Raw genomic sequence first — 12,003 nt, forward strand, 5'->3', positions numbered from 1 at the left:
CCATTTGTATAATCGCCGTTAACATGTCCTGCTCTCAAAAAGAGTAATGAAATTGTTCAGTACTTTTCCAGTATAAATTACTTGGATACATATTTTGAAGGGTCAAAAACACCAAGAGGACCGAAAGAATGAACAAAAGAAGTTATTACAAAAAATAATAAATAATAATTTATTCTTTTTTAACAAATTTATTTCAATCAAATTGCTCCATAATACAAAACATAATCTTGAGGGAAAGGGGGGGGGGGGGTGGTGTCAATATTTCTTTTTTTTTTTGGTTGCTTTTTTTTCCTTAGTATTCATTACAGTAATAAATATTATAAAAGTTTATATCAAAATTTTGAAAGAGCACTACTTAGAATTGGTAAAACAAACTTGTCTTGCAGTTAGTGAAAGATGTAGAGGAAATATTTATCTATTTCAAAATTTTGGAACTAAAACTATTAGTTATGAAGTGAATTTCAAACTATGACAACACGCATGAAGCTAAGTTGTGTTGAATGTCTATTCACTCATTGTGTAAAAAAAAGTAGGGGGAAAGAAGAAATTCAAGATTTTAGAGGGGGAAAAATAAAAAAATATAAGACCAAAAAACTTAACATTAATAACTGTTAATGGAGGATATAAATTGCGGTTTGTACTAGACTGTAAGTGTTTCACTACTACATGGATCAAGTTTGATTGTAGTTGTACAGAAAAAATATAAAAAACTAATCAGTACAAGAGTTAACTTACTTTTGATATTTTTCAGATTTTAATAAATTAACTCATCCACTCGGAGAGGTAATAGTAGGAACTGAAGAAACAACAGGCGCTGGTAGAAAGCCGAATTGCTGAGATTTACTTTGGAGCCGCCGCTGACAAAGAGTGGATTCGGAGGGAGGGGATAAACCAAACAGAGGTTCATCTTCTGAGCCACTGTGCTCAGCAATATGCTCAGCGAAGTTCATGCTGAAATGCTGCAGTACAACTCGGTTGACGGCCATTGCTGATTCAGCAAATACAGATAGCTCCCGAGCACTGTTGTTTCGTCGGATCACCTGCGGAGTGACTAGGGGCCTGCCAGCGTGGGTTTGGCTTGGACCGGGGTTGACCCATCGATGATTCAGTACTTCGGCAGCGCTAAGTCGGTGGCTCGCTTCCTTGACCAGTAATTTTCGGATCAAGTCTTTGGCATCTTCTGAGATGTACGCCCATTCTCTGTCGGGGAAGTCATAGCGGCCCTCCTGGATTGAACTAAAAAGCAGCTCCTGGAACAAAAATTAATATTCAGATTAGATTCAAAAACAAATGAGCAAATAACAAAAACATGGCAACAGAGAAAAACAGCAGTGTTGGCATTATTTGCATTCCTCCTTGTTATTTTCACTGGAGCAAAATAAAATCTATTTGTAAGAGAAAATGAGGCCTATGGGTGGCTTTCTATGATCAAAAATATGAGACTTCCATCACAATTTCTCTAAGAAGAAATTATAGGTGATCCTGATGAAGAGAATAACTAACACTCAACTTGTCTCAAATTTTTTTCACAATTCGGCTTTACCTACAAAAAAAGAACATGCTTTCTAAGAATTTTTTTTTTTTTTTGAAGCATGGATACATGTTTCAGCAACTCAAAATTAGACCGTGGTGTTAATTTTTTTCTGTCCGTCAATGCCATAGACGAGCTAAAATATGAGGAAAATGAAACCATTATCGAAACATTGGAATGAAGCATAAAATTTCGTTTTAAAATGCCAGATGATGAAATACTTCTCAAGAATAAGTTTGAAATACAGTTTAGTATGATTACTAAATGGTGGAATTATCTTGGAAACTATTGTTGGCATCTTCTACCTTCAGGATAAAAATTGCTTCCGATGAAAATCAGTGATAAATGCTTTTCGGTCGCATTACTCATTTGATTTCCTTATCTCATTTGCTGAGGTTGGTTTGTTATTAATAGAAGAAGTTAGGAAGTGGTAAAACAACTTACTTGACACTCCATACAAGTCTCTCCTCTTTCCCAGCCACAGTCCATTCCGCAGTTGCCATAGAATGGAGGATATCCACAGAGGAGAATGTACATGACGACACCGAGAGACCAGAGATCACATCGCTTGTCATAGGCATTGGACTCTCCTGTGAAAGCGTTGACAACCTCAGGGGCCATAAACTCAGCACTGCCTACCGGAGTCAGCAATTGCGGGGTTGCAAGGGGTGAGCAAAGAGCAGCGTTTAATTTGATACCTGAGCCTAAATCAAAGTCACAGAGTTTAACCGGTGTGAGTTTATGACGGTCCACACAAAGGATATTCTCAGGTTTGAGGTCTCTGTGAGCTATTCCCTTTTTGTGGAGGTAGTTAAGAGCACTTGCAAGGTCTTTTATTATCTGGCTAGCTTCAACCTCACTGAAATGGGTTCGTTCTTGTATCCTTGAGAGAAGCTGACCTCCTTCAACTTTTTCAAAAACTAGGTAGAATCGGTCGTCATCTTCAAAAAATTCTAAAAGTTGGATGATGTTCTGGTGCCCAGCGCAGTGGTGGAACGTTTCGACTTCTTTGAAAACACGTGCTCGAGAGTGCTCTGCTGTTTTCTCGATGATTTTAACTGCATATTCCATGTCAGTTAGAATGTTGACACATGTTTGAACCGAAGCATACGCTCCTTCACCAAGAACTTCACCAGTCAGTCTATATAAATCTGAAACACACAAAGAAAACTCACATTAGCCAAACTTCCAATTTAATTGGCTCTTGAGGGATATTTTCACTTCATCAAATAATACTTGACTCACCACCTCTATTTTGTACTCGGATCGTTAGAATTCAGTACACCTCAAGTATTATTTAAATTCATATTGGGTTGTTATTGTACATATTAAATTCACTTTGTATTTGCAACAGTTTCTAAGGTTACCATACATTTTTGGAAAAATATTAAAATCACAGAAATCAGTGATTTGCCAGAAAAGTAATCGAAATTAGTGATCCTAACGCGTGAGAATGAATATACCCAGAGTAGTTAAATAGATTGAGTAACACCATCAGTTAAATGAACAATACTGCGATGTTTTTTTTTACCGTGAGAGCATTTAAACATTGCCAAATTTCCTTTGACAAATTGGCAGGGACATTTTTGAAAAAAAAATTTCTAATTTTCTGGAGAATTGTGAAAGTAGGTAGGTAATTTGATCAAAGATGTCTGAAAATTTCAAGGAGAAATATTCATACTTTTCTTCGAAAATAGACATTTTGTAGGAGGAAATTTGGCAACATTTGAATGCTCGTTTGGCATTTCTCCTAAGCACAGAAGCATTTGTATAGTTCATACATGCTTCAGTCAAAGCACATAAAGTATTCTTTCATTTTAGGGTGAAATACAGGCAAAATGTCAAGTTGATCCCTAAAAATCGAGCTTAATGGGCCACATGGCTCCTGAAACTCAAAGGTGAGTTTCGAACACTACATATCATAGTATTTCAGTACCCCAGAGTTAAAAGGTGCAAATATGAATCTCAATAATTGCGGACTTCATTTTTCCTAACTGGTGCTACCAAATGTTGAACACACAAGAAACCATTATTGTGGATTTTTGTAACGCAAATAACTTAATGTCTGAAAAAATGTGAGCTAGGTAGCTTTGGGCTATAGAGAACTGACACAGTCAATGAATAGAGGAGTACGGAACGAAGTCAAGACCCTATGAAAACCTATTCATTCAAACACTGTTAAAAATTGATTGCCAGTAACTTATGGTGTTATCGCAGTTGAAACAAGAAAATGCACCTTGTCTCACTGCGATTAAAAATGCATTTTTCCACCGACTCAACTATTCAGTTTTTGGAGAGGACTATAGATATCCTAGTGGTTATTGATAAGTTTCCTAAACACACTAGCCATTTATAATAACAGAGACATGAGGTCTCTCTTCTGAGCTTGCCTATTAGTTTCATATTCAGATGGGATTGACTTTACCGATCATGTATGCCGGTTCTACCTGCTGTGCAACCCAGGGGACAAACTTAGCTAGCAACAATCAACTGGATATTCTAGTTGCCAGGATAATTTTTCTAGCATTTCCTGCAAGACCTGTCTTTTGAATTGACTAGTTGAAAGTTGTACTTAAAAGTCAATAATATGCTGCTTGCTTCAGCAACAGCTCTGACTAATGAAAAATATGTACCACCCTACATAAAGACGGTGTAAGTCGGCAAGCACATATCTTGTTTGCTGTGTTTGAAAATCTCCGCCTCGGTGTTATTTTCTTAAAGGAAAACAAATTGATATCATTCCTTGAAGTTTTTACAGAATTTTTTATGCACAGAGAAGGAAAATAATGGCAGATTTAAAGAATTTCCTTTGAGTAGTTTTTCGTTTCGAAAATAAAGTATGATAGGAAGTCTGCGACGTTGCAAACCGAGGTATGATTGTTGACTGACACCGTCAATAAGTAAAGAGAGCCTTTTGATATCAATGGATTAAGTTGAAAAATGTGGATCTTTGATTCCACCATTGAGGGTCTCCTCACCTTCATTTTTCAAGGGAAAACTGAAAAGTGAAGTAAGGAGGGAGTTTCAGATGAAACTGACGGTAACTTTTTTTGCACCAACTCAAAGAAAAACCACACAAAATTGCAAAAGGACACCATGGTTAGTTTCCCTTGAACAAAAGAGAGATATCATCAGCGATATCTTTAAATGTAGCAATTGAGGAGTTCTTTGGAACAGGGGCATATAAGACTTGTAATGCTGCTAAGATAGCAACTTGTGCATCTTAGTGCATCGTTTCCAGTTAGACAGATTGAAAGCCCTGCTAGGATTTTTTTCTGAAAAAAATATGATCATTTGGATTTATTTTTCTGTGAAAATAATTGCATGTATGTGTGACATGGTTCGCTCCAAACTGTATACAAAGTCGCACAATCTTGGTAGCATTGCAAGTCTTATGTGCACTTGTTCCAAAGAACTCCTTAATTGAGATACACTTTTTCAAGATTAATCCATTAATATAATGCATCTTCACTTCATATACTTGAAGAAATTCACATTCAGACTTACAAGTGTATTCGGAAAGATGTCCTTACAATTCAAGGTACTGAAAAGAATTGATCAGGTAACATACCTTGGAAACATGATGTTACTAAACTAGTGGCAGTCTTCTTTTTCCTTCTTTTAACTCTAGCTTCTTCTTTTCTCTGGGATACACAGTCTGGAACATTGCTGTCATTGGTTTTATCCCGCAGAATACCCATGACTTCATCTGTAACACAAAAGAGAAAGAGAAAAATTACTGAGTGCACTAAGTAGACACACTGAGATACATTAAGGAACACACAAGAGCCTATAACCTTGCTTTGTTTACGTTGTCGCTTCGTGACCTGGTCGAGAGTATTAATCTCTATATACTTTACAAAATTGAAGGAGTCTCTAAGTAATCTTAAAATCAAATGTTCCCTGCTGACCTAAATTAAACAAGATATTATGTTCATGTATTGCCTCCACATGTATTCCTAGTACTTGACCAAAAATTAGATCTTATTACTAATAGATTAATTACTTGGGGTTACGAGCTTAATTATGTGGGGAAAAAACCCAGATAAACCTGACAATTTTTCTTTAAAGGAACCTAGACGCACACATGAGCTGTATCAAAGCTAACACAAAAAGAGTGAAGACCAGACTTCAATACTTGCCTAAAAGTATAATAATTAAGCCACAGAATTATGAATACTTGTAAGAGAAAATGAGATGAAAGGAAGGAAAGAAAGGAATAGAAATGTAATTTTCTATTCATGCATTTTGGACGTACCACTGCATCAATGTACCTGAAGAGACATTCTCAAACTGATTCTAAAAGTTTACATCTGCTTGGTTGAGGCTCTTTAGAGTAGTTCCTCGTAGGAAGCAATAAATTTGACATTTTTGACTCAAACAATTTTGCAGCAGAGACCAATAATAATAGACATTTGATGGCGGAAAGGGGGTTAGTGCATAAAAGTTTAGGTAGTGTCAATAATGGTACTGTTGCGAGAGAGCGATGCTTACTCACTTATTTCATGATTATCCGTTGACCTCCCTTCATTCCTCTCTTAAAGGATGGTAAAAAACTTGAGTGTGTACAAGAAATAAATAAGCATTGAAAGACTCTGATAAATGTTCAAGCATAAATGGATTGATCAATCAGTAATTTAAGTGATGAAATAAAAAAGGTTTTAATTGTGATATGTCTCACATTTTCCCTTTCCCAAAGAGCTCTTCCAACATCTCACCGACTATCAGGAGAAAGTCGATTTGGTTAAATACCTCATTCAAAAAGAAAAATTTAAAAATTCTTTGTGGCAATTGGTGGTTTAACGCAAACTTGAGACGTTTGATCCAGAGAGCGCCCAATTTTTCAATAAATTAATGAAAATACAAATGAGTGATGCTTCAGCTGAGACAAAAACCAGTAGCAGTATTACCACTGGTACATTTTACAGTCTATGCCATCTATGCACAAAATGTTGTTTCATTTAATTTGTCGAAAACTAGGGAGAAAAAGAATACACAAATGTTACATCCAAACATTGCACCATTCAACAGATATTTACATGCAAACCAGTCATTGACGTATAATTATACGTCAATGAAACCAGTGGGCCAACCGATGATTGATGCACTCAGACTGATGTGACTTTGGTTTGTCTATTCTAATTTCTTTTCTTTCCCCAGTACCCCATTTCTACCAGGTTGTAAATGCTTGATTTGTCAATCAACAATGCAGTAATTCATTATGTAAAAGAAAGAGGTCCATATATTGGCACTAATATAGAGGGACAGAGATATCAGCTCACTTAAAGAAGAAGGGTATGTAACTAAGGAATACTTGCGACATTCAATGGGAACTCAAGCGCGGAAGAAATAGTCAGGATAGGTGGAGAAGATGCATTCTTTGAATGATGATTATTCCATTAACTATCATTACTAGAGAAGTAATTAAATGAGAAAGTTAGATTGATGCACTCTTTTGAAGTTTGGTGACAGGTACCGAATGCTAGAGTGTGAATGTTCTAATTGAATTGAGAGATTAATAGTGCTATGGAAAGGCTGATAAGTGATGAGAGTGTTAAGAAAAGGAGATTATATGATCAAAACGAAGTATGAGATAATCTATCAATGCAATAATGAAAGAAAAAAATGGCTCTCACTTAAATTTCCAAAATACTAGAGATCAACTCAATCACTGCAGCAATAGGGGACATAAAAGGAGAGTAATCAGGAAAACAATGGATAAGGACATGGATCCTCACTCATTTCAAAAGGACGCTCACTATATTGTTTTGTAAAGGCTAATTGATTAGAAATGAAGTTCCATCCGTTAAAGGGGGTTAAATTAGAAGTTAAATTGCGGTTAATGGGTGAAGCAGCTTTATCAGATGAGGCCATCTTCTCATGTAATGGAATTAGAATTGAGGGGGGCTTGGCATACCTTTATTGAATGAAAAATATAATGCATTAAGGTGTAACTTATTAAATTGGGGTACTGAAGCAAACTATTAGCTAGAGCTGTAGGGCTGAGATACATGCTTCAATATTAGGATCCATCAAAATCACCATGGGCAAGCAAGAGAGTCAAAAAACCTTCTTTCAGAGGGAATGAGATACAGCAAGTAAAGGGAAACATACGCTATTGACCACCTATCTGGATGTTTGAGAGGATAGCAGGTAATATACAAATTTGGCAACACTGCTACAACTATTAATAAATGCATTAGAATTTAGAACTACAGTGCCCCATTAGAAAAAAACTTAGGTAGATGCCAATGAATAATCTGGAAAGCTCATGAAAGTATGTATGATGCATGGACCAGCAGGGGCAAGGGCAATCAACTATCCCACATAGTACCTCAATGACCAAGCACAAATTCTGGATTGGGCTGCAATAAACCTTTTACCTACAAGTCATCATTTCTTTGATTCTAAGATTTCTAAGAATGATTCCTGAGTTAATCTTCTGATAGACTAAACTAACTTGAAAGCTGAACTAGGTCGGTAATAATTCTTTAAGGAGCGAGTATGTACTTAGGTTGGTGAGAAGAACTTATATGCTGGGAGAATAATACATCAAAAGGTTTGGGATAAACTGCCTTGCAGCGATTGGATATTATGTCTGTCAGGGAAACTGCACGTCGGTTAGAGAGAGTAGAAAATTAGATCTCAACAAAAGTGCGAATAATAATGGGGCGACAGTTTCTGGTTCTTCTCAATCTACTGAAACGTTCTCAACTACGTCGTATGTACTGGAACTGGACTATGGTGGCATCACTCCATTACAGACTCAAAATAATAACTAATTGTGGGACAGAAAGGACTATTACGTAATGAAAAGGATGGTCATTGAAGTTCCTTCAGATCACCTCAATAACTTGCAGACGAGACTGATAATTAGAGGAAAAACTGAGACGAAACGAGAACAAGCGGACAAACTTGATAATCAGAGTTAGAGAAATTCAAGATTCAACGCTACGAGGTGACGAAATGACTCACTTACTGCTATTTTCAATGACAAAAGAAAAAGAGGTAGTACGCGAAAGGCATCACCCTTGGTTCTCGGAGGCTGAGTGAGTAGAAAGGAAACTACATTCTACATGGAAGGGAAAACCGAAAGGTCGAAATTTGGCCGGGCCAAAAAGGGGGAATGGAACAATGGATCATGGAACCCAAGCCCCGGGCGCGGCGTCGGTATCTCGGGAAGTGAAGCGGCTTGACAACAAGGAAGAAACGAAGAGCGACAAAAACAAAGGAACGGAGCGATGCACTGGGATAGAAGAGGGGCAAAACTAGATAAACTGGAGTACTGGGACTTACCACAAACTGTGCCGTCTCCTTTGCTTTCTTCAATAATACTTTCGACCATATTGAATAAAAAACTTAACACAAATTAATAATGACTTAGAAAAATAAAAATTGGACGCGGGGTTGAGACAAAAATACGAATTTCTGCGTAACCAGCAAAACAATTACCAAGTCTAAATCTAAGTAATTAAATAAGGGTGAGATATCACAGCAGAACGAGACTTAAACGTTAACGTATAAATAACAAAACAAAAATTAAAAAAAAGAGAAAAATGGAGATCAATCTGCCACTAAATAAAAAATCCAAGCACTTTCTGCCTCCAATCCTTGCACCATGGCATACGCGGTACCGAACTCCGTGGTTGGACTAGCACTGACGCGAAGCTTGCCGGAGCGACCACGAAAATACAGAATAATACGTCATTTCTATCGCAGAAACGCTGCGCGCGCAGGTCCCCCTCCCTCCCCCCACCGCATCACTCCCTCCAAAGCTCGGATCACACCACTGCGGGCCCCCTCTGCCACCCCTGGCCGCCCCTCAAGATCCACGTACTAATGAAATTCTACTTCTCTGACAATACAACTCCCGAGGATTCGGTTCGGGTCTACTCAATGACGCAATCTTCTCCTCATCACCAATTCCGAGGAGATACGAGTTTTTAGCTTGGCGTGCTAACACATGAGCTTTGCCTACGTGCCAGTCTGAGAGTATTCCACCTCCTCAGTCCTCGCTCCTCAACCACAACACAACACATCGCTCCTTCCTGCAGTCCCGCTCCTTCCCCGCCGGCCCAACCCCTCCCGTCCACCGACGATCCGACCGAATCAAAACAACCTCCAGCCAAGCCGCCTCGAAAACCGAAGCTTGAATCTTCAGTCGGCCACTACACCCAAGCTACAAACTCGGCGCACACATTCATGTGTTCCTCTTTTCCCAGTGTATTTTCGGCACATTTGGTCCGCTAACTATCCAGCTACCCATATCAAGTGTTCGGTGACTCCTAGCCGGTGTGCTGGTGTGGTGGAGACGACAGGAAAATTATCAAGCAAAATCTCTGCAGGTGAAATGAGTGTATCTTGAAAACGGCGACGGTGATACAGAACAAACCGCCGCGCCGTGACAAGGGTCATGACTGTTGGAGGACAAGGCGGGAAAACAATGTCCATTTCACGTACAACATACAAAAATACAAACATATCTTGAGATGCGCGCTCGATTTTATCCTGGGGTGACCATGAAACAACTTAGTCGCATTCGCTGTTTTCAGATCAGAGAAAGTGAGGGCCCCAGCCCACACTTTAGGATGGCAACGTTGTTGTTGTACATCCAAATAATCCCAGCATTATTTGGAAAATTGAAAATGTTGCTACAAAAATCAGTAATAAACTATTTTATCGGCACATTAGGCAACCCTGGAGTTGAAGTACAGTGTTTGAGAATCAAGGAAAGCGTCCTTAGTTAGCGTGAAAGCGACGAACATTATGCATATTTCACTTCAACTCCTGGATGCAACTATTCGAGCTCCATGGATGTCCGTGTTGCCTAGGCATGGACTTGAAGGCGTTTTGACTGTCCAGGCACCCACCACTTCAACCGCGGCCTGCGGCGCGGCGCGGCGCCTACTATAAGGGCTCTAGAGGATCCAAATGGCAGAGCGTTTTTTATACTCGTTTATACTACAAAGATATCTCCTTGGCACGAATAGTTGCATACACGCGTACAGGGCCGGATTTAGGGGGTGGCCACATGGGCCGCGGCCTATGGCGGCAAATTTTGCAATTTTTTTAAATTTAGGTATAAAAAATATTGGATTCAGAAATAAAATTACAGACGAGAAAAGGCGACTAAATCCCACTTCCTGAGAGCACAGTACAGTAATTTCTAATTTTGTCGTCTTTCGATGATATAAGAGGCAGCACCTTTAATTAGTCGAGTGAAGAGAGGAACCAAACATGCAATATGGCCTGGAACGGCGCGCGGCGCAGAGAGCAATGATGACGAGGACTTGAGATGAAAAGGAGAAGCCCTCGACGCGGCGCGCGGCGGTCGGCATGTAACACATCTTAGCGCCTACAAGACCGCATGAATACTTCACGCATTGCGTGAGTGGGGTGCACAGTGCACAGTTTGCGTGCACAGTGGGGTCAGCGGCGGCGGTCGGCTTGAAACGCATAGCACCTACAAGACTACATGAATACTTCACGCATTGCGCTTTGCGTCATACACAGTGCGGTCAGTTTGTTCTTTCATACTTTTTTCGTTCATTTCTTATAAATGGAAGGCCTTGTCCACACAGAGAGAGGTTTACGGAACTTAACTTTCGCTCAAAGTTCCATGAACTTTTGCTAGTAATGTTGACAGGGCTTCGCAAAAACAGTGTCCAACACGAGTAAACGCGTCTTATGCATCCCTCCCCGCTGCACGTTCACTTGATGGTTTTTATTGATGTTTCAAAACGAATGAGAGTAAGGATGCGACAAAATACAGGCGGCCCATGGGCGGCAAGTAATAAGTAAATCCGGCCCTGCACGCGTATGATGTATCTTTTGTGCTTCAGTTTTGATACCGCGATGTTCTGAGCATGATTTATTGAGCAATATTGTATGTATCATTTCATGAGGCGTAATTTGTTTGGTTTTTACTTTTTTTTCTTACTCTGGGAAAACTAATTTTGAAGTTCAAGTGCGAAATTTTCAAGGAACAATATTGATGATTTGCACGGAATTTGGAACAAAATCGATGACCATTCGTCTTTCGGAAAAATAAATTGTGATTGGAAATCTCTAACACTGCAAACCGTAGGTATACGGTGCACTGGCGAAACTACAGAAAAATAAAAGTCTGCATGTATATGTTTAGCAGTGAACATTATCTTATGCTGTACTCTTTCCTCTCTGAAATAAATATCTATGGGCTGCGTCTAGTCTGGTTTTTTTTTCTTTCTTCTTTTTTTTCAAACGTTAAGTTCTAAGTTGCTAGCGTGATCGAATGCTTGAATATTTTAAACACCACCGTTATGAATATACGATAAGTACCCGAAGTGTAGGAGCCAGTTACCTAGCTATTTTGGAATTGGATTCTCGGGAATATTTTTAGGTTTTTTTGGAGTTATTTTCCTTCTTTATGGGGCGAGAGAGGAGTAGGGTGCGGAAGCATATCATGATAAAGCACATGCTGGTGGTGTCTG

General features: G+C 39.0%; 1 protein-coding gene across 1 annotated transcript; it reads right to left on the minus strand.

Moving 5' to 3' along the window:
• Window positions 1-142: 142 nt before the first annotated feature.
• Lk6 (MAPK interacting serine/threonine Lk6 kinase) lies at window positions 143-9,210 on the minus strand. Its single transcript, XM_019062254.2, has 4 exons — window positions 8,828-9,210; window positions 5,103-5,240; window positions 1,976-2,682; window positions 143-1,250 (listed from the first exon to the last, which is right to left on the minus strand). Exons 1-4 carry the CDS (start codon window positions 8,874-8,876, stop codon window positions 768-770), a joined length of 1,377 nt encoding a protein of 458 aa, XP_018917799.1. The 5' UTR covers window positions 8,877-9,210; the 3' UTR covers window positions 143-767.
• Between the last annotated feature and the right edge of the window lie 2,793 nt (window positions 9,211-12,003).

Source organism: Bemisia tabaci, chromosome 4 (assembly GCF_918797505.1).
Source record: "Bemisia tabaci chromosome 4, PGI_BMITA_v3".
NCBI classification, from domain to species: domain Eukaryota; kingdom Metazoa; phylum Arthropoda; class Insecta; order Hemiptera; family Aleyrodidae; genus Bemisia; species Bemisia tabaci.

What these genes read in the sequence shown, in the direction of transcription:
- Lk6 (XM_019062254.2), bottom strand. Translation starts at nt 8,876, where the DNA reads ATGGTCGAAAGTATTATTGAAGAAAGCAAAGGAGACGGCACAGTTTGT. An exon ending in AGTAACATCATGTTTCCAAG is followed by an intron (nt 2,683 to 5,102) that starts GTATGTTACCTG and finishes TGTGTGTTTCAG; the next exon opens with ATTTATATAGACTGACTGGT. An exon ending in AGACTTGTATGGAGTGTCAA is followed by an intron (nt 1,251 to 1,975) that starts GTAAGTTGTTTT and finishes TTTTTGTTCCAG; the next exon opens with GAGCTGCTTTTTAGTTCAAT.